We start from the raw sequence: 27,562 nt of genomic DNA, 5'->3' as shown, positions 1-27,562 counted from the left end.
GGGACCCTGACCACTTGTCCAGAAGGTCCCACTGAAAAGTTCTCGCATGGAACCTGCCGAACGGAATGGCCTCGTAGGCCGCCACCATCTTTCCCAATACTCGAGTGCATTGATGAACTGACACTCTTTTTGGTTTTAGCAGGTCCTTGACCATGTTCTGGAGTTCCTGGGCTTTTTCCATTGGGAGAAAAACCGTCTTTTTTCCGTGTCCAGAACCATGCCCAAAAATGCCAGCCGAGTCGTCGGGACCAGATTTAGAATCCAGCCGTGTTGTTGTAGTACTCTCAGGGAGAGAGACACGCTTTTCAGTAACTGATCTCTTGATCTTGCCTTTATCAGGAGATCGTCCAAGTATGGGATAATTGTGACTCCTTGCTTTCGCAGGAGCACCATCATTTCCGCCATTACCTTGGTGAAAATTCTCGGGGCCGTGGAAAGCCCAAACGGCAACGTCTGAAACTGGTAATGACAATCCTGTACAGCGAATCTCAGGTACGCTTGATGAGGCGGATATATGGGGACATGAAGGTATGCATCCTTTATGTCTAGTGACACCATAAAATCACCCCCTTCCAGGCTGGAGATCACTGCCCGGAGAGATTCCATCTTGAATTTGAACCTTTTCAAATATAGGTTCAGGGATTTTAGATTCAGAATTGGTCTGACCGAGCTATCCGGCTTCGGGACCACAAATAGGGTTGAATAAAACCCTTTCCCCTGTTGCACTAGGGGAACCTTTATAATCACCTGCTGTTGACACAGCTTTTGTATGGCAGCTGAAACTATTTCCCTCTCTGGGGGAGAAGCTGGCAAGGCCGATTTTAAAAATCGGCGTGGAGGAACCTCTTCGAACTCCAGTTTATAGCCTTGGGATACAATTTCGACCACCCAAGGATCCAAATCCGACTGAACCCAGACTTGGCTGAAGAGCCGAAGACGTGCCCCCACCGGTGCGGACTCCCTCAGCGGAGCCCCGGCGTCATGTGGTGGATTTTGTAAAGGCCGGGGAGGACTTCTGTTCCTGGGAACTAGCCGTAGCTGGTGTTCTTTTCCCTCTCCCTCTGGCGAGGAAGGAAGAGCCCCGACCCTTTCTGAACTTATGCGACCGAAAGGACTACATCTGGTATTGAGGTGTTTTCTTTTGCTGTGGGGGAACAGAAGGTAAAAAAGAAGACTTACCCGCGGTAGCTGTGGAAACCAGGTCCGCGAGGCCCTCCCCAAATAAAACCACCTTTGTAAGGTAAAGCCTCTATATGTCTCTTTGAATCAGCATCACCTGTCCATTGACGGGTCCACAGGGACCTTCTAGCAGAAACTGCCATGGCATTGGCTCTTGAACCCAACAGCCCAATATCTCTCGCAACCTCTCTCATATACAACGCTGCGTCCTTAATGTGACCCAAGGTCAACAAAATACTATCTTTATCTAGGGTGTCAATGTCAGATGACAAGTTATCTGTCCACGCTGCAATTGCGCTACCCACCCATGCCAATCTCTATATCTATCTATCTATCTATCTATCTATCTATCTATCTATTATCTGATGTTACCTCCGAATCTACAATAAGGAGAAGGAGGAAATTGTAGTGATATATCTACACTTTTCCTCATCACCACAAATTGATTGTTCAAATTGTGCGACAAATGTAAATGTATCAACTCTGTATACTTATGAACATTGTTGTCGAGTTTATATGTTGTTTTAATAAATTTTTATGTTAGTATTTGTTATCTGACGTAATTTATCTGGAGAGTACTGTAAGGGTCCGTTTTAAGGTAGGGCGTTGATATAACTCCCTTGGCGCCATTACGGTGCCAGTTTTATGTGAGGAAATTCTTGCTGCCCAGGGCGCCCCCCCCCCGCGCCCTGCACCCTTGCGTGTGTGTGGGAGCAATGGCTGCGCGGTACCTCTCTGAAGAACTGAAGTCTTCTGCCGCCTGTGACGTCTTCTTACTTCATATACTTACCCGGCTTCTATCTTCCGGCTCTGTGAGGAGAGCGGCGGCGCGGCTCCAGGACAAACAGTGAGGACGACACCTGTGTTCCGACCCTCTGGAGCTAATGGTGTCCAGTAGCCTAAGAAGCAGAGCCCATCAGTCCAGGAAAGTGGGTCTGCTTCTCTCCCCTCAGTCCCACGAGGTAGGGAGCCTGTTGCCAGCAGTGCTCCCTGAAAATAAAAAACCTAACAAAAGTCTTTTCAGAGAAACTCAGTAGAGCTCCCCTGCAGTGCATCCAGTTTCCTCTGGGCACGGGATCAAACTGAGGTCTGGAAGAGGGGCATAGAGGGAGGAGCCAGTTCACACCCATCTAAAGTCTTAGAGTGCCCATGTCTCCTGCGGAGCCCGTCTATACCCCATGGTCCTTACGGAGTCCCCAGCATCCTCTAGGACGTAAGAGAAATAAACACTAGAGCCGTGTATGGTAAAGTAAGTATTCAAGCAATTAATCAGACCTGTACAGAATAATGCTATTAAAGACTCAAACACAGTAGGTTAGGATGGTTTCATTTCATCTGACTTATTGATACAGACTTTAGGAAAGATACTCACTCCGCCCGGGGCTTTGCGGGTTTGACTTGATGCTTGGAAAATCTTAGCGGGCTCATCTCCAGTCTTGGAGTATGTCATTACTGTAGAGGACTGAAATGAGTGAGTGTCAGGCCGGTCTGCCAACCCTTCCTGGAGAAAGAACAATAAAACAATGTAATAAATGAAACATATGTGAGCATGGCATGGTTTCCAGTTACTTTCCCAGTGATGTTTGTGCTCATCCTACCCCATCAGCTCTGTACACTGCTCTGAGCCCCCACCCCCTCCACATCCTTCTGCTCTGACCCAAATGTATTTAATATATTGCATACAGGAGATTAAATACTGGAATAATTAAAAAAAAAAAAAAGTAGTGAGTGAGTTTTATGTTGTGGTGTGCTTTGGTAACAAAGGGTGTGTTCCAACATGCAGATTTCTAATAGCACAATAATGCTGATGACTTCAGTTTTCGAAGCAGCATTTCTAGGTCAATAAAAAGCATAACATCTCTTCTATAGGGTATACTTAATTAGTGTCGGTGAGGATACGACACTTCAGTATTCAATTTGCTGGCATTTCCGACAGGTTTCTGCCTGTTTTCGACAATGCCGATCCGACTTTTTTTTAAAGTCGAATCAGTATTGTCGAAAACGGGCCAAAAACCTGTCGGAAACGCGTGTAAATTCGACAAAATATGTGGATCCGCAGCTAATCCACCGATGCACGTGTTTTCCGCCAAGTTGGAAAAAACGGCACTGGACTTTTAAATAGGTCGAATCCAGATTCGACCTAAGAAGTCGGAAAATGCAGTTTTTCCAACTTGTCGGGAATTCCGACAATAATTGAACAGACCCCTTTGTATTCCTATCACTACAACAGTTTCCCAAATGCCACCATTACAATCCAGGTTTTAAGGATATCCATGCTTGAGCACAGGCGGCTTAATTAGTACCTCAATTTGATTTAATTATCAGGACTCAAGCATGGATATTCTTAAAACCTGGACTGTAATGGTGGAGTTTGGGAAACCCTGCAGGAAAGTGTATGTGATCTGCGAGTACATTAACAGTTCTAAAAGCTTTGCGTAGTCACTAAACAGGTAAAATCCAGCTCCATTGAAATAACTGTAACGCGCACTAGCTGGTCACACACAAGCTATAAAAAGCTACTGAAGGATAAAAGTTGCACTTTGCTACAGCGTTTAGGAAACTCTCCCACCATTTGGGAGCAACACACTAATAAAACACACGGTGACACCTGCCTATCTGTTGCTATTATGGGGCTCAGCAAAGCTTAATATACACAAAGTCTCACGTTATTGGTGTGCTATGTCTCTGGAAGAGCAAGTGAGAGCTTACGAGCCGATAGCACGATTATAGCACCATGATCCCAGGGCTAGAGTGTCTCACATGCGAGTGAAGATTATATTTTATTTTTTTTAACTCGGGAGCTTCAGCATTAGGGAGGAGATAATATTACTACATTAAAGTATGAATAACTCACATACAGACTTGGCTGATACACTGTACATATAAGAAAGTCTGTCCAGACTTGCACCATGACCAAACATGGCATAGGGCTACAATTGAGTGAATGTGAAGTGTTATTTATAGCAATTAATATTAAAGTATAAACATGATGCATTAAATCAAGTATTGGTATATACAAGGCGTATTCTTGGAAAGACTAAACATATCTTTGTTTGGCTTATGAAGTGTTGAAAAGCTTTTATTAATTGCCAGGAGGAACAGTGAATGGAGTTTCTGTCATGGCCCAGGGAATATCTTGGCAGCAATTGTGGAGGGGGTGAAAAGTGTAACATGACAGGATCACATATACACATCTATGTGACTAGGACTACCATCATTCTGAAAAATAAACAGGACACACAAGTGTTCTTCATACTCTATTTTTAGTTTAGCCCATTGGTTCCCTAACTAGGTTTGCTAGATGCTTAGATAAGATTAATGCAAACTAAGTATAATGAAACCCACACACTTTGCAGAATTACGGTTTTACAGCAAACTACTACAATAAAAATATACTGTTTATTTAGTTTCCTTGAATCGCTCTATGGCAGCCCTAATAATGTGTTAACACATTGGTCAGCTGTGTCGAGACATGGAAAAGAAAACCCGCCGGAAGAGCAAGAGTGTGGCTGTTCCTTCTTCTGGCGTCTTTGAGGAACTTCCCAAGCAGTCATGGGTCACTTTCAAGATAAAAAATTACCAGTAAATATACAGATGCAGCCTCGCTCATTGTGGCTGTGACTTAGTGCGGCTCGTTTGCCATGATGGGTGCGTATGCCGGTGTGCGCATGAATCGTAGTCATGCCCGTGCCCACTGACATTGTATTGAGTGACAAAAGCTGCAGCCTGTTGCAGCCCGGGTACGACTGAGCATGCTGGGAGTGACCATGCAGCTGCTTCAAAGCCACAATGAGTATGGCTACAAATTACTTTGCTTATTCCCTCCTCGGACTCCAGCAGCCTTAACCATAGGATATACATAAACAATACAAGCTCAAAGTGTCAACCAACACTGATCTGTAATGCAAAGAACATTTTTAGTGATCCAATTTCTGAAGGAAGTCCCTACCAACCTGGGCATCAGCAGATGATGTCACATTCGGAAGATGTTTGGAGAAGGTGTGAAGCGATGACTACCTTCTGGCTTTGCAGATATCAATACCTGGTGTGCGGCCAGGCGGTCAGAATATTTGCATGTAGTTTACTTTCACTCTGGAGAGAATTATCCTGCACCACTGCTGTGTTTAGATGAGAGTCCTACGGCTGGATGTAATGGAGTCTGAGATCACCAATGGTGCGGGATTCCGGACAATCTCAGACATTTTTTTTTAAAGGGGCAAACACTTACAATGGAAAACCATTACTTGTAAGTGATTGCCCCTTGAAAAAGATGTCCGAGATCAGCCGGCATCCTGCAGCTCTCAGACGCCATTACATCCCACCGCCAATCTCTAGTGCTGGCATCTATTAGCACAACTTATTCTGTTCTGTGGACACTCTCAGATGCTTCAGTGTTGGTTCCTACCACCAATCAAGTGACTTCCTGATGCCCCTTGTTAGTCTGACAACAAGTTTCAGAGACAAAAGGCTGTGATCCCAACTGATTGAACAAGTAGAGCTGAAAGCTCCTCATATGCCATTTTGGTCATGGAAGATGCGGATCCTGGAAGACCTTATCAAAGACTGTCCTGGGATTGAATGTGATGTGCCATATATTGGATTTTGAACAGACTGTCTTCTGAGACTGATTGTTTTGTCTGTCGCTGTATCCGTATGTACTCAAAGGAATTGCAGTTGTTGAGATGGTACAATGTGACTTTTAGTATACAGGTGATCTGGAAATGACAACAGCCACTGGAAAATCTGAGACAGTAAGTGAAACGTGAAGCTAGACAGCTTGTAAGTCTTTGTATGCAAGGAACTCTCCTTTATTGCACAGAGAATAGAACTGCCGGAGTACATTAGGAATTTATTTGTGTGCACATCGAGGATATTTCATAAACCTTCTGAATGCAAAAAGTTGAGTAAAAGCAGGCGACTCTCTGGTAGGAGTAAAACAAATCACCTGTTTTGATGTCAATGCCTGTAAACTGCTGTGCAATGTTTCCAGCTGAACTGAACCCAGCGATTTAAAAAAAAAAAAAAGAATTCTGACCACACATACTAAACTCGCTGGAGCTTATTCCAATAGAGAGGGATTTTACACCAGTAAAGAGGCGCTCCGTCAGGCACCCATTACTTTATCAGTGCACAAGCACAACTGATTTCCCTACGCAGTGTCTACTAGTTTCTCTTGAACATCCTTATATAAAAGGTATAAGTCCAAATCCTAAATGCCTCTAAGGGTGTGTACACACGGTGAGATTCGGACTTATCCGATTCTCACTGTGCGACGGGGGGCCGGGTCGGCACTTAGCCAGTATCGCAAGCACATAATGAGTGTGCTTGCGATCCTGGTTCTGTGCGATTTTGGCTAAGTGTCAATCCTGACTATCTCTTCTATAGAGATAGGGTGTGTACACACGGTGAGATATTTTCTTGAGATTTTGACTATATAATCAAAATCTCAAGAAAAGTTAGTGCAGATCGCAAGGTGAAAGTCACCTTGCGATCCCGATGCGCGGTCCCGCCAGGTCGGCATCGCAAGAAAAGATAGACTGTGCAGGCAAGTCAATCCTTGCTAGATCGGTGTACTATCTAGTTCATCTCGCATGTCAATGACATCTCACATAAGCCAAAATCTCACATAAGCCAAAATCTTAAGCACACATAGTCCATATCTCAAGAAAAGTTAGTCAAAATCTGTGCTATCTGGGCTCCGGGGAGTTCAAGGGAAATCGCAAGTGAAAATCGGGCATAGCAAGGATCTCACCGTGTGTACACACCCATAGTCAGGATTGACTTGCCTGCACAGCCTATTTTTTCGGCCGATGCCGACCGCGCGGGGCCGCGCATCGGCATCGCAAGGTGACTGTCACCTTGCGATCTGCACTATCTTTTCTTCCGATTCTGACTATATAGTCAGAATCGGAAGAAAAGATCTTACCGTGTGTACACGGCCTAAGACTACACTACTCCAGATTTTATTTCAGTCCCTCAAGAAATGCAAAGCTTTTTATAATATTTCTCCTTTTCTTGTCCATTGGATCTGTAAATGGACCACTACTTTCCAATAGAAATCTAGGGGCTAATTCAGACCTGACAGCGGGCGATCAGGTCTGAACTGCGCATGCGCCAGCGCACTGCGGTGCTGGTGCATGCCAGAGATGCGATCGGCATCTCAGCCCAGCGATCGCCTCTGCCTGATTGACAGGCAGAGGTGTTTGCTGTGCAGGAAGGGGCGGGCCGGCGGCGTTGGGCCGCCGTTTTTGGGGCGCAGTCCGGGCAACGCAGGCATGCCCGGACCGTGCAGGGGCGGGCCGCGGCGGCTGCGTGATGTCACACACAGCTGCTGCGACCCAGAGAGCGACGGGTAGCTCTCTGCCAGCGCGCAGGAGCTGCGCTGATAGGGAGCTACTCTTCAGGCACACCGCCATGCGATGCTTCTGTACCTGTGCGGGGGGGGGGAGGGGACAGAGCCAGACATGCGGGGCGGACTAGCCATATGCTGGGCATCCCACACATGTCTGTGAAAGTGATCATAGATGTGTTAAATTTAGCATATCTACGATCAAGTCTGAATTACCCCATAGTCTTAGCTGGAAAATGGGCTACAGCCACATCATCTTTAGGGACTGAATCCCTCTTTTATTCTTCATGTCACTGGAAGGGATTCATATGATCTAACCTCTAGGTACTGGATTGTAGCTTATCCAAGTGATCACAATCTTTTTCAGTAAGCTTTTTATTAACCATAGAGTTTTGCAAAATAGAATTTAGACAAGTGACAAGGCGCTGCTTACAGCTGCTAGTTAAGATACCATAAAAGAGGTTTCTCCTCCCTCAAATCAAAACAGACAAGCACACAACATATATGATACCACTGAACCAGCGCTGTATAGGGGTCAAATCAGATCGTATTCCTGTGGTTTTCCTTATTTCACGAACTGGTGAGAACCGAATAATCAGTTCTATGAGCATATGTTACATCAGACTGTCCAGCTGCAGCTTGGAGAGTTTTCTGGTGTCCAAAAGCCTTCCAGGTCTGGCATAGATGGTACCACGTCCTTATCCAGTCAGGTCAGTCCCCTCTTGGGGACTGACCTGACTGGATAAGGACGTGGTACCATCTATGCCAGACCTGGAAGGCTTTTGGACACCAGAAAACTCTCCAAGCTGCAGCTGGACAGTCTGATGTAACATATGCTCATAGAACTGATTATTCGGTTCTCACCAGTTCGTGAAATAAGGAAAACCACAGGAATACGATCTGATTTGACCCCTATACAGCGCTGGTTCAGTGGTATCATATATGTTGTGTGCTTTTTATTAACCAGGCATACAGAAAAAGCTCTGCTCTTGTGCTAAAGGCCCTCAAAATCACATAACAAGGTTGGATCTGGTAAATCATGTATTCATATAGCCTTGTAATATGTTTCTGAAGAACCTCCGCTGATCAAGATATACAGTACATGTGTGATCTGGTTCTTTCCAAACATTGGCAAACATACAAATCCTCTTTAGTAAAAACATTCATCATCCAATTTGCTAGCACCTTAAACTAGTCAAGAGTTCAAGGCTTTAAAAATTGGAGGAATACAGTACACAAAATGACCCTTCATTATTAGAAGCTAGATCCTTATCGCATGCTCCGTTCGCATGATCAGAACTCCTGTTGCCTTTCTTCATTAATGCCGGCTCTGAAAGAATACTAAAAAAAGAAAATAAACTACTGTATTCTAAAAATACCATACAAATAATCACCTATGACTAGGGTAGATGCTTTTTAAGGAGGGCTCCAGATCCATAATTTCAGACTGGACTGAAAAAAACCACAGCGATGTTCCATGTAAAACTCTGAATTCCACCAGATGCCCACGAATCATATGTAGGCCTGATCCAGAAGGGATGCTAGACAGTGTGTTGCCACCTGATGACGTGAAGGTCAGAATTGCATCCACAAACTTCTGTTTGACCACCAAAGCAGCAGAACAATGTATGACCCACAGAGCCACCCATGCTCTGGTTAAAATTCCGCCCAAGGTGCAACACTGAGACCTTCTGAATCCATCCAAGACAATTTCAGGTAACGTTAAACAAACTATCTGCACTCGCCATTGCTTACTCACATGAATAAACACGAAAAAGACAACTCATGGAGTCACACTACATACACCTTCTAAGGAGTTTCCTTTTCAGCTGACCAGAGTTAGTCCATTGTTAAGACTGCCAAGAAGTCTGAGGAGGAAATGTGTATTTCATAAAATCCCCTTACATTGTAAGCATTTCTAATAACTAAACAAACATGTATTTAATGCTGATTTAACGTGTGACCTTTTGCAGACTGGTTTCTTATCTTAAATAGCTCTTCCTGTTTCACTTCTTATAGAGGTGAAGAAGTAATCAAGAATGCAGAGATGTACAGTTCAACAGCTGGGCAGCCGGAGAGGGAACTAGGGAACTAGGGAACTAGGGAACTAGGGAACTAGGGAACTCCCCCCCCCTCCCCCCCCTCCCTAGCGATACCTGCAAAGACCGACAGCACAATCTCCTGGCCGGCCCCACCGCGCATGCGCAAGAGCTCACAAACATTGCAAGATCTCTCATGTGCAGACAGATCCCAGAAGCCACTGCTGGTTAGTGCACATGCCGACAGGTAAGAGATGTAAAATAATGATGAGCCACCAAAGTGCGCTTATCGTTTTTTTTGTAATAACATTTGAATGATTTTCCACCACCATTCAATAGTATGGCGATGGCAAAATCATTAGATGTTTGCAGATACCATACAGAAGAGTAAGTTATCTGCTTTCATAAGTGTTAAATAGCGCTGGTTATATCTCATCATACATCTCCCCTGTAATATTTTATTTTTGGGGGTCTCCTAACTTTTGACTAGTCTAGCTGTCTGAAATACATGTTTCTTACAATAGCTTTTATTCAAAATTCATAATTATTTGGTACACTGCAGTCTAGGAAAGGGTTATCTGAAATTTCGTTGCAATATTACAGAAAGATGAAACACACTAATAAAGTCTGATCACACATGGGGGAGAATTCAATTGTGAGCAAAGGTGATAAAGTGCCGCTGAATTAAATGCCGGCAACAGCAGCCCTTCTCGCACCCTTTGCCTGGCCAATTCGCACTACAGGGTAGCGAACACTTTTATGTGAGATCCCATTGTCGTAAAGCACGGTGGTTGCTATGCTATGCCCCCCCCCCCCCACACCCCCCCCTGTCCTCTACCCTAATCCTCAGAGGGGGGTGGCTACGGTTAACCCTCGGGAGGTGGCGGCTATGGCTAACCCACCCCCCTCAATGCCTAAACCTCCCCCGCAGGCCCTAACCCTAAGCCCCAATAGTCACCTTCGGAATGTTGGCTGTCAGTGATCTGGCGCTGGTCTCCTTTGTGTTGTCGGGATACCGGCGCCTTCATCCCGACAGCTGGGATGCTGAATGCCTCCCGTTGGGACAGTATGACTGATATGATATACAGTCTAATGGCTTGGAGGAGAAGCAGTGGTCTACCTGCTCTGGACAGGCGGGAAATTAGCATAAAATAGAGAATATTACACACATGAGAGATCTTGTTACCTTACTTATTAAACCTCCCTCATATTATTTATTACAAATATATTTATTAACAGTTATTTATATAGCGCACACATATTACAAAGCGCTGTATAGAGAATAATAGGATTTTAATACCTACCGGTAAATCCTTTTCTCCTAGTCCGTAGAGGATGCTGGGGACTCCAAAAGGACCATGGGGTATAGACGGGATCCGCAGGAGACATGGGCACACTAAAAGACTTTTACTGGGTGTGAACTGGCTCCTCCCTCTATGCCCCTCCTCCAGACCTCAGTTATAGGAACTGTGCCCAGGGGAGACGGACATTTCGAGGAAAAGGATTTTTGTTAAACTAAGGGTGAGATACATACCAGCTCACACCACAAACACACCGTACAACTGGATTAGCAGGAATACCAGCTAACAGTATGAACGAAAAACAGCAACAAGCTGAAAATAACCGAAACACAACCTTCGTGTAACCAAAACCAATAATCAACAATACAACTGCAAGTAACAGCACGCACTGGGATGAGCGCCCAGCATCCTCTACGGACTAGGAGAAAAGGATTTACCGGTAGGTATTAAAATCCTATTTTCTCTTACGTCCTAGAGGATGCTGGGGACTCCAAAAGGACCATGGGGTCTATACCAAAGCTCCAGACCGGACGGGAGAGTGCGGACGACTCTGCAGCACCGATTGAGCAAACATGAGGTCCTCATCAGCCAGGGTATCAAACTTGTAGAACTTGGCAAAAGTGTTTGAACCCGACCACGTAGCTGCTCGGCACAGCTAAAGTGCCGAAACCCCTCGGGCAGCAGCCCAAGATGAGCCCACCTTCCTGGTAGAATGGTCCTTTACTGACTCCGGCAATGGCAACCCAGCCGTAGAATGAGCGCGCTGAATCGTAATACAAATCCAGCGTGCAATAGTCTGCTTGGAAGCAGGATTTCCACTCTTGTTGGAAGCATTCAGGACAAACAGGGCCTCCGTTTTCCTAACAAGAGCCGTTCTGGCGACATAAATTTTCAAAGCTCTCACGACATCAAGAGATTTTGGTACTGCCACAGCATCCGTAGCCACAGGCACCACAATAGGTTGGTTTATGTGAAACGAAGAAACCACCTTCGGCAGAAATTGTTGACGAGTCCTTAATTCCGCTCTATCCACATGGAAAATCAAATATTGGCTCTCGTGAGACAAAGCCGCCAATTCTGACACCTGTCTGGCGGACGCAAAGGCCAAAAGCATGACCACTTTCCAAGTGAGAAATTTTAACTCAACCTTTCGCAAAGGTCCTGAAATATGCATGGCCCCTGCAGTAACAGGTCCTCTCTGAGAGGAAGCGGCCAAGAATCTTCTGTGAGCAATTCCTGAAGATCCAGATACCAGGACCTCCGTGGCCAATCTGGAATGATGAGTACTGCCGAAACCCTTGTTCGTCTTATGACCCTTAACACTTTTCGAATGAGAGGAAGTGGAGGGAACACATACACCGACTGAAACACCCACGGAGTCACCAGGGCGTCCACCGCACTGGCTTGGGTGTCCCTTGACCTGGAACAATACCTCGGAAGCTTCTTGTTGAGGCGAGATGCCATCATGTCTATTTGAGGAATCCCCCCAACGCCTTGTCACTTCTGCAAATACCTCTTGATGAAGGGCCCACTCTCCTGGATGGAGATCGTGTCTGCTGAGGAAGTCTGCTTCCCAGTTGTCCACGCCCGGAAGGAAGACTGCTGACAGAGTGCTCACGTGCTTTTTTGCCCAGCGGAGAACTCTTGTTGCCTCCGCCATTGCCGCTCTGCTCTTTGTTCCGCCCTGGTTTACGTACGCCACCGCTGTTATGTTGTCCGACTGAATCAGGACAGGTAGACCTTGAAGAAGGTTTTTCGCTTGCAGAAGGCCATTGTAAATGGCTCTTAACTCCAGAACATTTATGTGGAGACAAGATTCCTGGAAACTTCTTCCTTGTGTGACTGCGCCCCAGCCTCGGAGACTTGCATCCGTGGTCAGCAGGACCCAATCCTGGATTCCGAACCTGCGTCCCTCTAGAAGGTGAGAACTTTGCAGCCACCACAGGAGAGAAATTCTGGTCCTGGAAGATAGACTTATTTTCCAGTGCATGTGCAGGTGAGACCCGGACCATTTGTTCAGCAGGTCCCACTGAAACACCCGGGCATGAAACCTGCCAAACGGAATGGCTTCGTAAGCCGCAACCATCTTCCCGAGCACTCGAGTGCATTGATCAATCGACACACTTGGCGGTTTCAGCAACTCCTTGACCATGCAATGGATTTCCAGAGCTTTTTCCGCCGGAAGAAACACTCTCTGTAGTGCCGTGTCTAGGATCATGCCCAAGAAGGGCAGCCGAGTTGTCGGGATCAACTGAGACTTTGGTAAATTTAGAATCCAACCATGATGTCGCAGAACCGTCGGGGAGAGTTCCACATTCCTCAGCAACTGCTCTTTTGATCTCGCCTTTATCAGGAGATCGTCCAGGATAATTGTGACCCCTTGCTTGCGTAGGAGTACCATCATTTCCGCCATCACTTTGGTGAAGACCCTCGGGGCCGTGGAAAGCCCAAACGGCAACGTCTGAAATTGGTAATGACAATCCTGGACCGCAAATCTCAGGAAGGCCTGATGAGGAGGATATATCGGGACATGTAAGTAAGCATCTTTTATGTCGACTGATGCCATAAAATCCCCCCCTTCTAGGCTGGAGATCACAGCTCGAAGAGATTCCATCTTGAACTTGAAAGTTTTCAAGTACAGATTGAGGGATTTTAGGTTCAGGATCGGTCTGACCGAGTCATCTGGCTTCGGCACGACAAAGAGGCTCGAATAGAACCCTTCCCCCCGTTGGGACGGGGGAACCGGGACAATGACCCTCTGTTGACACAGCTTTTGTATCGCAGTATTTACTACTTCCCTTTCTGGAATAGAAACTGTCAAGGCTGATTTGAAAAATCGGCGGGAGGAAGGGGGGGGCATCTCCTGAAACTCCAGTTTGTACCCTTGGGACACTATTTCCAAGACCCAAGGATCTAGGCCCGATTGAACCCAGACCTGACTGAAGAATCGGAGACGGGCCCCCACCGGTACGGACTCCCATAGGGGAGCCCCAGCGTCATGCGGTGGATCTGGCAGAGGCGGGGGAGGACTTTTGGTCCCGGGCGCCCGACACAGCAGGCGACCTTTTTCCCCGTCCTCTATCTTTAGAAGCGAGGAAGGACGAGCCCCTTCCTTTTTTATATTTATTAGGATGAAAGGACTGCATCTGATAATGGGGTGCCTTTTTCTGTTGTGCGGGAACATAAGGAAGAAAAGATGACATACCCGCAGTAGCGGTAGACACCAGGTCAGCGAGGCCGTCACCAAACAAGACACTACCTTTATAAGGGAGAGCTTCCATAGCTTCCTTGGAGTCGGCATCAGCATTCCATTGATGAATCCACAGCGCTCTCCTGGCCGAGACTGCCATGGCATTGGCCCTTGATCCCAAGAGGCCAATATCCCTCGCCGCATCCCTAGGTAAGCTGCAGCGTCCCTGATATAACCAAGAGTCAAAAGAATGTGATCCTTATCAAGGGTATCCATGTCAGATGCCAAATTATCAGCCCACTTAGCAATAGCACTACTCACCCATGCCGACGCCACGGCAGGCCTGAGGAGTGCACCCGTAGTAACATAAATGGCCTTTAATGTCGTTTCCTGCTTGAAATTCGCAGGATCCTTGAGGGCAGCCGTGTCCGGAGACGGAAGCGCCACTTTTTTGGACAGTCGGGACAGAGCCTTGTCCACATTGGGAGATGACTCCCACTTCTCCCTGTCGTCAGAGGGGAAAGGATATGCCATAAAAATTCTCTTGGGAATCTGCCACCTTTTGTCAGGCGATTCCCAAGCCTTTTCACAAAGAGCGTTCACTTCATGAGAGGGGGGAAACTTCACCTCAGGCTTTTTCCCTTTAAATAAACAAACCATTGTATCTGGAACAGCAGGTTCCTCAGAGATATGTAAAACATCCTTAATAGCCACAATCATGTACTGAATACTCTTTACCAATTTCGGATGTAAAGTGGCTTCACTAAAGTTGACACTGGAATCAGAGTCCGTGTCTGTATCCGTATCTGCCATTTGGGTAAAGGAACGTTTCTGTGACCCTGAGGGGGCCTGTACCTGAGACAAGGCATCCTCCATGGATTTTCTCCACGTTTGTGTCTGAGAATCAGATTTATCCAGCCTCTTAGACAATAACGCCACATTTGCATTCAATGTACTCAACATATTCACCCAATCAGAGTCACTCCCAAATCCTTCTCTGCGCCCCCAGTAACTTCTTCCGGGGAGGAGCACTCAGCCTCAGACATGTCGACACACGGTACCGACACACACACACACTGGCAAAAGGGGACAGACCCACAGGGAAGCCTGTAGAGAGAACACAGAGGGAGTATGCCAGCTCACACCCCAGCGCCCATATACTACTAAAAAAATAATATATGATATCTGCGCTGTATTATATAGCACCAATTGACTGTGCCCACCCCCGTTTTGCTCCCAGCACTTGCAAGGAGAGTGGAGGTCCGGGCCAGCGTCTCTGCATGCACCGTGAAGAGAGAAAATGGCGCTGGTAAGCTGTGCGACTAAGCCACGCCCCTTCCCGGCGCGCTGTAGTCCCGCTCAAATTTAAATTATTATACCGGCGGGGGTCTCATACATAGTGCCCAGGCACCTCTAATATGCAGTTTTGCCAGTTAAAAACCTCAGTAACTTGCTGCCGAGGGCGCTCCCCCCCAGCGCCCTGCGAGTGCCGTTGGTGTGTGTGGGAGCATGGAGTGCAGCGCGACCGCTGCGCTGTACCTCCGTTACTGAAGTCTTCTACCGTCACTGAAGTCTTCTGCATACTCACCCAGCTTCTCTCTTCTGGCTTCTGTGAGGGGGTTGACGGCGCGGCTCCGGGAACAAGCAGCTAGGCTCACCAAGTGATCGAACCCTCTGGAGCTAATGGTGTCCAGTAGCCTAAGAAGCAGAGCCCTTAACTCAGCAGAAGTAGGTGTGACTTCTCTCCCCTCAGTCCCATGAAGCAGGGAGCCTGTAGCCAGCAGGTCTCTCTGAAAATAAAAAAACCTAACATAAAGTCTTTTCCAGAGAAACAGTAGAGCTCCCCCTAGTGTGTGTCCAGTCTCTCCTGGGCACAGAATCTAACTGAGGTCTGGAGGAGGGGCATAGAGGGAGGAGCCAGTTCACACCCAGTAAAAGTCTTATAGTGTGCCCATGTCTCCTGCGGATCCTTTTGGAGTCCCCAGCATCCTCTAGGACGTAAGAGAAATTTGGTCTTTAATATTCCTTATCACACATATAGACCAACACGCTAAGGTTCATTTTTGCAAGAAGCCAATCAACATGCCAATATGTTTTTGGATTGTGGGAGGGAAAAGAGATCCTGTAGGAAACCCTCAAAACACAGGGAGCACACGCAAGCTCCTCACAGATAGGGCCCTTGTTCAATGGATAAAAGCACATCCGCTTCCACTTCCACAGGAACCATATTGCAAAGTAAATGACCAGTCTTTACTTCTTACGGATTAAATAATCAGAGAAAATAAAGTAATAAAAACACTTACAATTTGTTTGTGCATATCTATCATTTTGTTCCTCATGTTTGCCATCACACTGTCAAAGGAGTGGAAAGTATCTTTGAAATCAGTGGCCTAAAATTAAAAAAAAGAAAAAAAAAGCTTATACTGAAGTTTCAAAAATAAATAAATATAAAGTATACTTACAAAAGACACAGTTCTTAACACAGAGAAATGTTAGCATGCAACAATATTATTCCTAGCATTCTACAGCGTAATGCATGAATAATTTGCAAAGAGAAAATACATTTAAATACTGCAAGTATATGTACACCTAAATATCCATGTAGTATTTCTCTTGGGGGACAAAGAACAAGTCATACATTCGTGGGGGAAAAAAATAAGATTTTACTCACCGGTAAATCTATTTCTCGTAGTCCGTAGTGGATGCTGGGGACTCCGTAAGGACCATGGGGAATAGCGGCTCCGCAGGAGACTGGGCACAACTAAAGAAAGCTTTAGGACTACCTGGTGTGCACTGGCTTCTCCCACTATGACCCTCCTCCAGACCTCAGTTAGGATACTGTGCCCGGAAGAGCTGACATAATAAGGAAGGATTTTGAATCCCGGGTAAGACTCATACCAGCCACACCAATCACACCGTATAACTCGTGATACAATACCCAGTTAACAGTATGATAACAACTGAGCCTCTCAACAGATGGCTCAACCATAACCCTTTAGTTAGGCAATAACTATATACAAGTATTGCAGACAATCCGCACTTGGGATGGGCGCCCAGCATCCACTACGGACTACGAGAAATAGATTTACCGGTGAGTAAACTCTTATTTTCTCTAACGTCCTAAGTGGATGCTGGGGACTCCGTAAGGACCATGGGGATTATACCAAAGCTCCCAAACGGGCGGGAGAGTGCGGATGACTCTGCAGCACCAAATGAGCAAACTCTAGGTCCTCCTCAGCCAGGGTATCAAACTTGTAGACTCTTGCAAAAGTGTTTGAACCCGACCAAGTAACAGCTCGGCAAATTTGTAAAGCCGAGACCCCTCGGGCAGCCGCCCAAGAAGAGCCCACTTTCCTCGTGGAATGGGCTTTTACAGATTTAGGGTGCGGCAGTCCAGCCGCAGAATGTGTAAGTTGAATCGTACTACAGATCCAGCGAGCAATAGTCTGCTTAGAAGCAGGAGCACCCAGCATGTTGGGTGCATACAGGATAAATAGCGAGTCAGTTTTCCTGACTCCAGCCGTCCTGGAAACATATACTTTTCAGGGCCCTGACTACGTCCAGAAACTTGGAATCCTCCAAGTCCCAAGTAGCCGCAGGCACCACAATAGGTTGGTTCACATGAAAAACTGATACCACCTTAGGAAGGAATTGGGAACGAGTCCTCAATTCCGCCTTATCCATATAAAATACAGATAAGGGCTTTTGCATGACAAAGCCGCCAATTCTGATACACGCCTGGCCGACGCCAAGGCCCACAGCATGACCACTTTCCACGTGAGGTATTGTAGCTCCACGGATTTAAGTGGCTCAACTCAATTCGACTTCAGGAAATCCAACACCGCGTTGAGATCCCACGGTGCCACTGGAGGCACAAACGGGGGCTGACTATGCAGCACTCCCTTAACAAAAGTCTGAACTTCAGGCAGTGAAGCCAGTTCTATTTTTGAAGAAAATCGATAGAGCCGAAATCTGGACCTTAATGGAACCCAATTTTAGGCCCATAGTCACCTCTGACTTGTAGGAAGTGCAGAAATCGACCTAGCTGAAATTCCTCCTTTTGGGGCCTTACTGGCCTCACAGCACGCAACATATTTCCGCCATATGCGGTGATAATGGTTTGCGTTCACTTCTTTCCTAGCTTTAAATAGCGTAGGGATAACTTCCTCCGGAATGCCCTTTTCCTTCAGGATCCGGCGTTCAACCGCCATGCCGTCAAACGCAGCCGCGGTACGTCTTGGAACAGACAGGCCCCCTGCTGCAGCAGGTCCTGTCTGAGCGGCAGAGGCCATGGGTCCTCTGAGATCATTTCTTGGAGTTCTGGGTACCAAGCTCTTCTTGGCCAACCAGGAACAATGAGTATAGTTCTTACTCCTCTCCTTCTTATTATTCTCATTACCCTGGGTATGAGATGCAGAGAAGGGAACACATACACCGACTGGTACACCCACGGTGTTACCAGAGCGTCCACAGCTATCGCCTGAGGGTCCCTTGACCTGGCGCAATATCTTTGTAGCTTTTTGTTGAGGCGGGACGCCCTCATGTCCACCTGTGGCCTTTCCCAACGGTGTACAATCATTTGGAAGACTTCTGGATGAAGTCCCCACTCTCCCGGGTGGAGGTCGTGTCTGCTGAGAAAGTCTGCTTCTCAGTTGTCCACTCCGGGAATGAACACTGCTGACAGTGCTAACACATGATTTTCCGCCCATCGGAGAATCCTTGTGGCTTCTGCCATCGCCATCCTGCTTCTTGTGCCGCCCTGTCGGTTTACATGAGCGACCACCGTGATGTTGTCTGACTGGATCAGCACCGGCCGGTGTTGAAGCAGGGGTCTAGCCTGACTTAGGGCATTGTAAATGGCCCATAGTTCCAGAACATTTATGTGTAGGGAAGTCTCCTGACTTTTCCATAGGCCTTGGAAGTTTCTTCCCTGTGTGACTGCCCCCCAGCCTTGAAGGCTGGCATCCGTGGTCACCAGGACCCAGTCCTGTATGCCGAATCTGCGGCCCCCTAGAAGATGAGCACTCTGCAGGTCACCACCACAGCGACACCCTGGCCCTTGGAGACAGGGTTATCCGCTGATGCATCTGAAGATGCGACCCGGACCACTTGTCCAACAGATCCCACTGGAAGATCCTTGCATGGGACCTGGCGAATGGAATTTCTTCGTAAGAAGCTACCATCTTTCCCAAGGCTCGCGTGCATTGATGCACCGACACCTGTATTTGTATTAGGAGGTCTCTGTCTAGAGACGCCAACTCCTTGGACTTCTCCTCCGGGAGAAACCCTTTTTATCCTGTTCTGTGTCCAGAACCATACCCAGGAACAGTAGACGCGTCGTAGGAACCAGCTGCGACTTTGGAATATTCAGAATCCAGCCATGCTATTGTAGCACTTCCCGAGATAGTGCTACTCCGACGAACAACTGCTCCCTGGACCTCGCCTTTATAAGGAGATCGTCCAAGTACGGGATAAGTACTTCGGCCATTACCTTGGTAAATACCCTCGGTGCCGGGGACAGACCAACGGCAACGTCTGGAATTGGTAATGACAATCCTGTACCACAATTTTGAGGTACACCTGGTGAAGAGGGTAAATAGGGACATGCAGGTAAGCATCCTTGATGTCCAGTGATACCCCGAAATTCTCCAGGCTTGCAATAATCGCCCTGAGCGATTCCATTTTGAACTTGAACCTTCGTATATAAGTGTTCAAGGATTTCAATTTTAGAATGGGTCTCACCGAACCGTCTGGTTTCGGTACCACAACATTTCGGAATAGTAACCCCGGCCTTGTTGAAGGAGGGGTACCTAGATTTCACCTGCTGGAAGTACAGCTTGTGAATTGCCGCCAGTACTACCTTTCTCCGAGGGCAGCAGGCAAGGCTGATGTGAGGTAACGGCGAGGGGGGGTCGCCTCGAACTCCAGCCTGTATCCTGACAATGCTAAATTCCCTTGTCGTATAAACAACCCTTTATGAAGTCTAAGAACACTGTACGCTGTTTACTTAAGAAGTACCGTAATGGTACGCTAGTTGCGTAACGATCGCTCAGCCGTAGGCGAGACGCTCAAGCGTCACGTTCGCTCACGGCCCAGTGATCACAAGACACGTTATTGGCTATGACTAGAGTAATGATTCGCTATGGCATAGCGGACGCTCGAGACCACGAGGAGATCACCAGCGGCGCAGACGCTCACAACGCTATACCTTTATGTCTAAACCTTATACCAATGAAATTCACAGAATACCTTAATGTGAGTACAGGGTGTAAGTGCAACCTTGTGTAACCTGACTAACTACAAAGCTGCTTGAGCGTCACCGACGCTCAAGTGAACACTTAACACTATAGGAAATACACAGATACTGGTTTAGGGTCCAAAGCCTATTAACTGTATTATAACTAATATACTTGCAAAAAGGAATCACAGTACAAATGATACACTACAATATAACAGAGACTTCCTAACCAAAATAGTTACACCAGAAATACAATACAATACCAATCTAATACAATACAATACAATACAATACTAGTCAAGGGGAGATATGGGAGAACAGAGAAGGGAGAGAGAGAGAGAGAGAGAGAGATTGGCTCACAGTAAGACAATATCACAAGAAGACAAATATAATTGCGGAGAAACACTTACGCACAAGGGGAAACGATCGCAAGCGCCTCTGGACATCCAGCTTCCTGATTATCAGCAATGAGAACCATTTGAAGAGAAGTGCAAGCTGGATGTCACAGACCCGTCTTTTATGCTACTCACACAATGCAATCTAATGGTCCCTACAGTCTCACTGTCCATTGGACGCAGGAACTCGGCTTCGCATTATAACAAAGGTCATAGGTTGATTCATACAGGTAAACTGTATCAGTGGTCTTGGTTATGCAAAACAATGGGTGATAACTAACACATTCCTGTCTTCTGGAGAGCTATTGTTTGGCGAATACAAAACAGAATCCTGTCTGGGTTCTGTTCTATATTCATGATGTCCACTTTCAGTTGAGACAATGACGTCTCAGCCCTTATTTTCCTGTATACAAATCCAGCCCCATTTGTAAACACAGGTGTTGGCCTTCTTCATTGAGTCTCAAAGCTCAGTGTAATTAAAGGCTATTGCACTCCGTCTGCGGGAAAGATACTGATTTGGAGTACAATTGATCTTCAATTACTATTCCTGTGTTTACCTTATGCATGTGTAGATATGAGGCCCTCTTAACATGCAAACTATTGTTTGGGGGATCTCTGAGGTCAAAGAGACATTTGAGACCCACTGATGCCTGTCTCCAACTGTTCAGATGCATGACTAAGTAAGAACAAATAAAATGGACATAACTTCTTATGTCCATAACTATTCGCACGAGCGATTAATCCGCTCCAAACCAACACCGGAATATTGCTATTTAAATACTCTTCCGATAGGTACCAAACACCACTGTCTGACTCCTGTTAGACCCTTCGCACAATACAAAGAGGGATTCCTCCGTTCAGGGACATTCTATATTAACCAAACTTTCAGAATCTATCAAAGGGACCATAATCTATAAACTACATTAATACTGAAAATATGTAACGTATGAATCGCACGCTATGACTACATAAACTCTACCGTAAATACGCATACCGTGCGCCTGCGGGTGCCCGCGGCTGTGAGTATGTGTACGTACGGGAGAGCGTACGCCTGCGCAGCGCGGACATGAATGAGGTGCAAATATGGCAGTGTGCATAGAGATATTTTTCTGACTTTGACAGTCCAACCTTTGGCAGTCAATAAATAACTGCCACCTTCTAAAACATTTCAAAAGAAGAAAAATATATGTCAGGGGTTAATTCATTTCCATGGTTGGGTAGGGAAGGAGAGAGGAGTAGGTGTGAAGGGGGTATGACCTAGTGAGATAGCAGAAGCGTGTGTGTATGAGTCCATGTTTGGGGGGGTCATGTATCATCGTGCCGTACGTGTTGTAAATCAAGCTTCGAGGTATTGCGAAGTATACATTTGAATTCCTTCTCATCCTGTGGTACAGGTCTGTGGATGGGCTGTCAAACTTTACCGAGCTCATTTCGGCTTTTAGTTGTAACAAAATGGGGATGCACATTTTAGTTGATGATACATGAATGGGGGAGGTATGTGGTTGCTGATATCTGTGCCTGTATTCCCTATCGTCTATGTGTGTCATTACCTGAGGGTTGTAGAGATGAAGATAAAGAACACTTACGGAAAAAAAAATGCAATGATATTCTATGTCAGGGAAATGTACATCTGTCGTTGAAGTTGTGTTCGGTATCTGTTGAGAGTCGTCTTCTTTGCGCTGTATTGCTCCTTGGGCATGAGCAAATAGCTTTGTCAGAGCCATCGGATGTACAAAAAATGTTGGGCTAGCGTGAGTTCAAAAGTACTAGGGAAACTGGGGATCCACGGCAAAGTTCATCAAGTGTCCATATCATAGGTTGTCAAAACTTCATCTTTGGTGCTTGTCTGTTGTCTGCATAGCGTCTCATCAACTTCCTCGTCCAAGGGGGTCTTGTATCTTGGAGAAAAGCAGAAAAACAGGTGAAAGAAACGGACCGTATAATCGCATTTTCATCACATTCTGGTTTCTATCATTGGGTCATAAATCAAATCCAGGTTAATTACGGTTTCCTCACTCCTCAAGCTCATCACTTTTGTACTTTGTTTGCACCTCATTAAAGCCTGCCCGCATCTAAATATCAATCCAATCGATATAACGACACCCAAGATACATAGTAGAAACTTTCCAACATCCATTATGACTCCTTGAGCCCAGTCTCCCAAACCGGAGAACCAATTTCGCGGGTTCAACCATGACACCCAACCAGTCAGCTCATTACCCACAGCAGCAAGGGTGAGATTGTGTCCTCGACGAAATTCCCACCTCAACTGGAGAACATCGTCCATCTTTTGGTCTATGACCTCTACCGGATCCTCGGTGCTATTTGTGATACACGTGCAACACTTTATGCCGTACTGTGTTGCCAATGTAACACAATATCCGCCCGTTACTGCTGTAAGATAATTAAGAACCATCCTATGCTGAACTAGTTCTGTTTTGTAAGCTTGAAGTTCTCTTCCAGTGTATCTAAATGTGTCATCATACATTTCAGTGATATTATCTAACAAATTGGCGAGTGCGGAAATGTATCTATAATTCATCACTCCCCGAGCGGTACGAGTGAAATCCAACGCTACCAGAACCCGAATCCCGGTGGACTCATGGATAAGATCAGAGGCCGGATGCTCTAACCTTTCTGACAGTTGTCTTTTAACTCGGTGCTCGTAATGAGTGTGAGTATAAGGAGCTTGGGCACCACGGTGTATGTCCTTCATTTTGTCATGTGTAACAGTCATCACTTCAGGCAATACCTTTCCAATATAACACAATCCTTCAGAGTTTGGGGCAAGCCACTTGTACGCCTTTCTCCCGCATATGAAATATGCGTCATCGGGGAGAACATAAGGGACGGAGAAGGACATGACCATGTTACAAACCTTCCAGGTGAAATCTCCTGACCCTAATTCTTCCATCTGCTTAATGCACGCATCAGCCTGTACGATATGTGCACAGTATCCTGGTGATACCTCTCCAACTCTAGTAATCCCATTTCCTAAGGTATATCGATACCGGAAAGATTTTCCTCCACTGGCTATGTGGCGTACGAGCTCTGTATCTGTAGGCATTCTATCTGCTCTGTGTGAAAAGGTCATGGTAAGGTTGCTCCATGACACTTCCCAATTTCCCGGTTTTCTGGGATTGGAGATGTTGAAACATAAGAGGGACCTATCCACATGGCACTGGCGGAGCCTCAAACCAGGAGGGCCGGAGATGCCAAACCTCCGGTCCACCGGTCTCCCACCACCCAGCTCAAGTACCTCCCCCAACGTTAAAGGAAATGGTACTAGCCCTGACTTGCCGTGACCCTGAGGTACCCGAGAGCACACCCAACAATCTGCTCGGCTTAACACGTTACCCACCAAGGAGTGATAGTCACTCAATGGATGCCGGTCCACATGGACATTAAAACTGGATTGGCATTATTGTTACAGAGCCTACGGATACAGTTTTCTTTTTAACTAACAATCCTTCACAATTGTTTACAAATAACATGGTTGTTAGATCGTGCCCGGTACTCGCCTTTGCTTGGTGATTGGGTTGCTATTGGAAATTTACACCTCCGTCTCAGTCATCAGGACCTTTCTGGATCCTTTCTCGACCTCACTGGTACTCTCACCGAAACAGACTGCTCTGGTCAACATCATGGTTAACGGGAAAATCCATATCACAGTCTCTTGGGGCAAGTCCATCTTACAGGAGGAGAAAAGAAGAAATTTGTAAATGGGGTATAAGAAAACAGTTTGAGGGGGAGAGAACTTGTTACGATAACAAGTTCTCTCGTCTTGTCGTTCTTCTTGTTCTGCTGTCCTCTCAAAAGGTGCTGTCTCTTCAGTCTTCCGAATGAACCTTCTGGTGATGTAATCTTTCTTCCTAACTAGCGATCTTTCTGTGTGGAGCAAAAATCTGGCATTACCATTGGTCCAACTGAGGGGTGACATACCATCTTTAAATCATGGAAACATGAGTGAGAAGAGAGAGAAAATAAAAAACAAAAGAGATAGAGAACAATTCATGTGCATATATACATTACATAACTCGACAATAACCATCAATAAGAGAAGAGAAACAAAGCATTTTTAAACATTGTCAACATTAAGAAAACATTGTCAGACTATTAGGCTGTCGTATCTACGTGTCTAATGGTTTCCTTGAGCAGTCCCTCCCCACCAGCACTTGCATTATTCCACTGTCTGTATCTGGCCAGAATACATTGTGGTGGATAGGTCATGCTGGGGTTTGGTAGACTTCTGCAAGGACCAAGCGAATATGCAATGTTTGAATTCTTACCAATGATCGTCAGAGATGGGGATAGAGAGAGAGAGAAAAAACATTTTTCACAAATACATTTACAACGTTTAACCTGGTCATTCCTGTGTCTTCAGTGAATGACCTCCCAATTTACTAACCATTACCTCAGGCTTACCATCCGTCGTATGATCACCTTTCTTGACTACCTATCATGGGTGTGGCTCAAAATTCCTCCTATCTGATCTCTGATTATAATGGTGTGTGTTGTAATTTTGCTCATTTCTTGGTCTAGGGGGTCTAACTTTATGTGGGTTATTACAGTTGTTGGCATAATGCCCTTCTCTTCTACAATGGTAACAAATCCTTGGCTTTCTCCATGTGCTAGGGGCCTGGGGTTCCGGTCGACTTGATGCATCCTCTAGTGCTTGGATGTTCAGTGTCATCAACCGCTCTCCCTGCGCTTCCCTGGTTCTTTGGATATTTCGGTCATGCTCGATAGCGGACTCTCTTAATGCCGCCACCGAGATACCTCTCCAATGAGGTATTGAAGTTTGTACCCTAATTTTTAGTGTATCTTTTAAGTTGTTCGCTAATACGGACACAGCTACCTCTCTGTGGTGTACATTAGTTTCAATGTCATCTATACCAGTGTACCTAGCCATATCCTGCAGAGCCCGGTGAAAATACTCTTCTGCGGATTCACCTTCTTTTTGTCTTATTGTATAGATTTTATTCCACTTTGTTACTGTAGGAAAATATTCTTTCAACTGTAGGTTGATTCTTTTTACATTATCTTGGTTATACTTGTTTGTTAGTGGCACTTCCTCATCTAGCTTACAATCAGTGATAAATTTCAATGAATCAACATCGGGGGGTAAACATGCCCTCAAAACTGTCCTCCAATCTTTGTTACTTGGCTCTGCAGTATGTCCTAGCACTCTAATGTATCTTTGACAAGCAACTAAGTCTTTCCTAGGATCAGGAAATTCAGACAGAATTGCTCTTAATTCTGTTCGGGAAAAAGGGCAGTACATGGCGATGTTCCTGACAGGAGTGATTCCTGAAGAGTCAGTTTCCCCATTTGGTACTGCAATTATCCTAACAGGATTAAGTCCAGTAATGTCATTCTGAATTGATTCTAGGATATAAGGTACATTTGTTTGTGCGTGATGTATAATACCATACATACCTGTGGACACGACCTCACCTGACCCTCCATTAGGGGGTTTGATTACAGTTTTTACTGACTGGGTCGCGTCCACCTGGACGTCTTGTGTGATGGCTTCTGGAAGAGGTGCCGACATCGTTCTGGGTTCACTTTCTGGTTGGTGTTCCTGAGGAAAGTTTAACATGGGGTGCGACTTGCATGGGTTAATAGTTGTACATTCAACAGTATTACAATTATCTTTGTTACATTTATTACACTTATTCTTATCATCTATACTACAGTTGCTAAGAGCGTTTATATTGTTCACCCCTGTGCTTTTCTCCGCAATCATAATTCTCCCTGCTGCCACGTTTCTCCTCTCAAGATGAAAGTTAGGTATGTAAGTTACATTTCTCTGTATTTCACTTTCCTGTAGCCATAACTGCAAACAATCATCATGTTTAACCCGTAGTTTCAAGTATTTTATGAGACAGATCCTCCGCCTTAAATTATGCAACACCTCTAAGTCAAAACTACCTATCCCGGGAAATGGTACCTTATCCCCCGCAGTCATTCGTGTCCATTCATCACAAAAGGTCTCAGAGTGGGGACCATATTTCCCCCACATTACTAACCGAGCAGACCCTCGGGGTCTGCAAGCCTCTGGAGTCTGAATCCTGACCTCCGACCGTCTCTGTGTTGTGCACTTGGCTGCCATTGTGGACCTTTTTAACACAGAAAAAAACTTCCTAAAATGCACCAAACACAGAACTTCGTTGGAAATCCTTAAAGCTCTTCCACTGAACTTCTTCTGCTCCGGGTATCTCCGTTCCGCCTTCTAGCAGACACGTGTAGCCGTTGCAGGCCCTATTTTTAGAGATTTTCCTGAGAAAATTCCCTTCCTTTTTCTTTACACAAATCACGCTTGCATGTGCTCCCTACAACACGTATGAGGGCAAGATTTACGCATGGATATACGACCTCATATCACGTTGCGTTATTGGTCACACATACAACCGTGCGGTCCAATCGTACCACTTATAGACACTTGTTGCCCATAAATGGTAGGATCATTGGAGTCTCCCTACTGTGCTCCAAAACAGCCAGAGCGTAATACAACGAAAACTTTATCACACTCTGTTGCACGTTTTCACTCAGATCGTGCTCATCACGTTCCACATAGATCACAAAGTTCACAAAGCGGGATTATCACATAGATCACAAAGTCCACAAAGCGGGATTCAATACACTCATACCGTTTTCAACCCAATATCATTCTTATAGTTTTCTGATCAGAAAAATCATTTCCCGTAGTCTGATAGCTCTCCCCAGAGGTATTACAGTAAAGTAAGGTATTTAAACTAAGTTTTGGAAAGCTGAAATCAATTTGTGCTATTTATCGCTTTGCGTTATTTACCGCGTTGCGCTACTTATTGCTTTGCGCTATTTATCGCCTTTTAATTATAACATTTGT

General features: G+C 45.8%; 1 protein-coding gene across 4 annotated transcripts in view; it reads right to left on the bottom strand.

Moving 5' to 3' along the window:
- Nucleotides 1-27,562, bottom strand: part of MLF1 (myeloid leukemia factor 1) — a 133,658-nt gene that overhangs the window by 37,835 nt on the left and 68,261 nt on the right. For 3 of the 4 annotated variants that reach the window (XM_063916136.1, XM_063916137.1, XM_063916138.1), the window contains 2 exons: nt 16,362-16,448; nt 2,552-2,680 (listed from right to left, as the gene is read on the bottom strand). In XM_063916136.1, the coding sequence (XP_063772206.1) occupies nt 2,552-2,680; nt 16,362-16,448 (216 nt within the window). The remainder of the gene's footprint in view (nt 1-2,551; nt 2,681-16,361; nt 16,449-27,562) is intronic. The other variant, XM_063916139.1, reaches the window with a different exon arrangement.

Source organism: Pseudophryne corroboree, chromosome 4 (assembly GCF_028390025.1).
Source record: "Pseudophryne corroboree isolate aPseCor3 chromosome 4, aPseCor3.hap2, whole genome shotgun sequence".
In the NCBI taxonomy this organism is placed as follows: domain Eukaryota; kingdom Metazoa; phylum Chordata; class Amphibia; order Anura; family Myobatrachidae; genus Pseudophryne; species Pseudophryne corroboree.
This window is presented reverse-complemented; position numbering and strand designations above follow the sequence as displayed.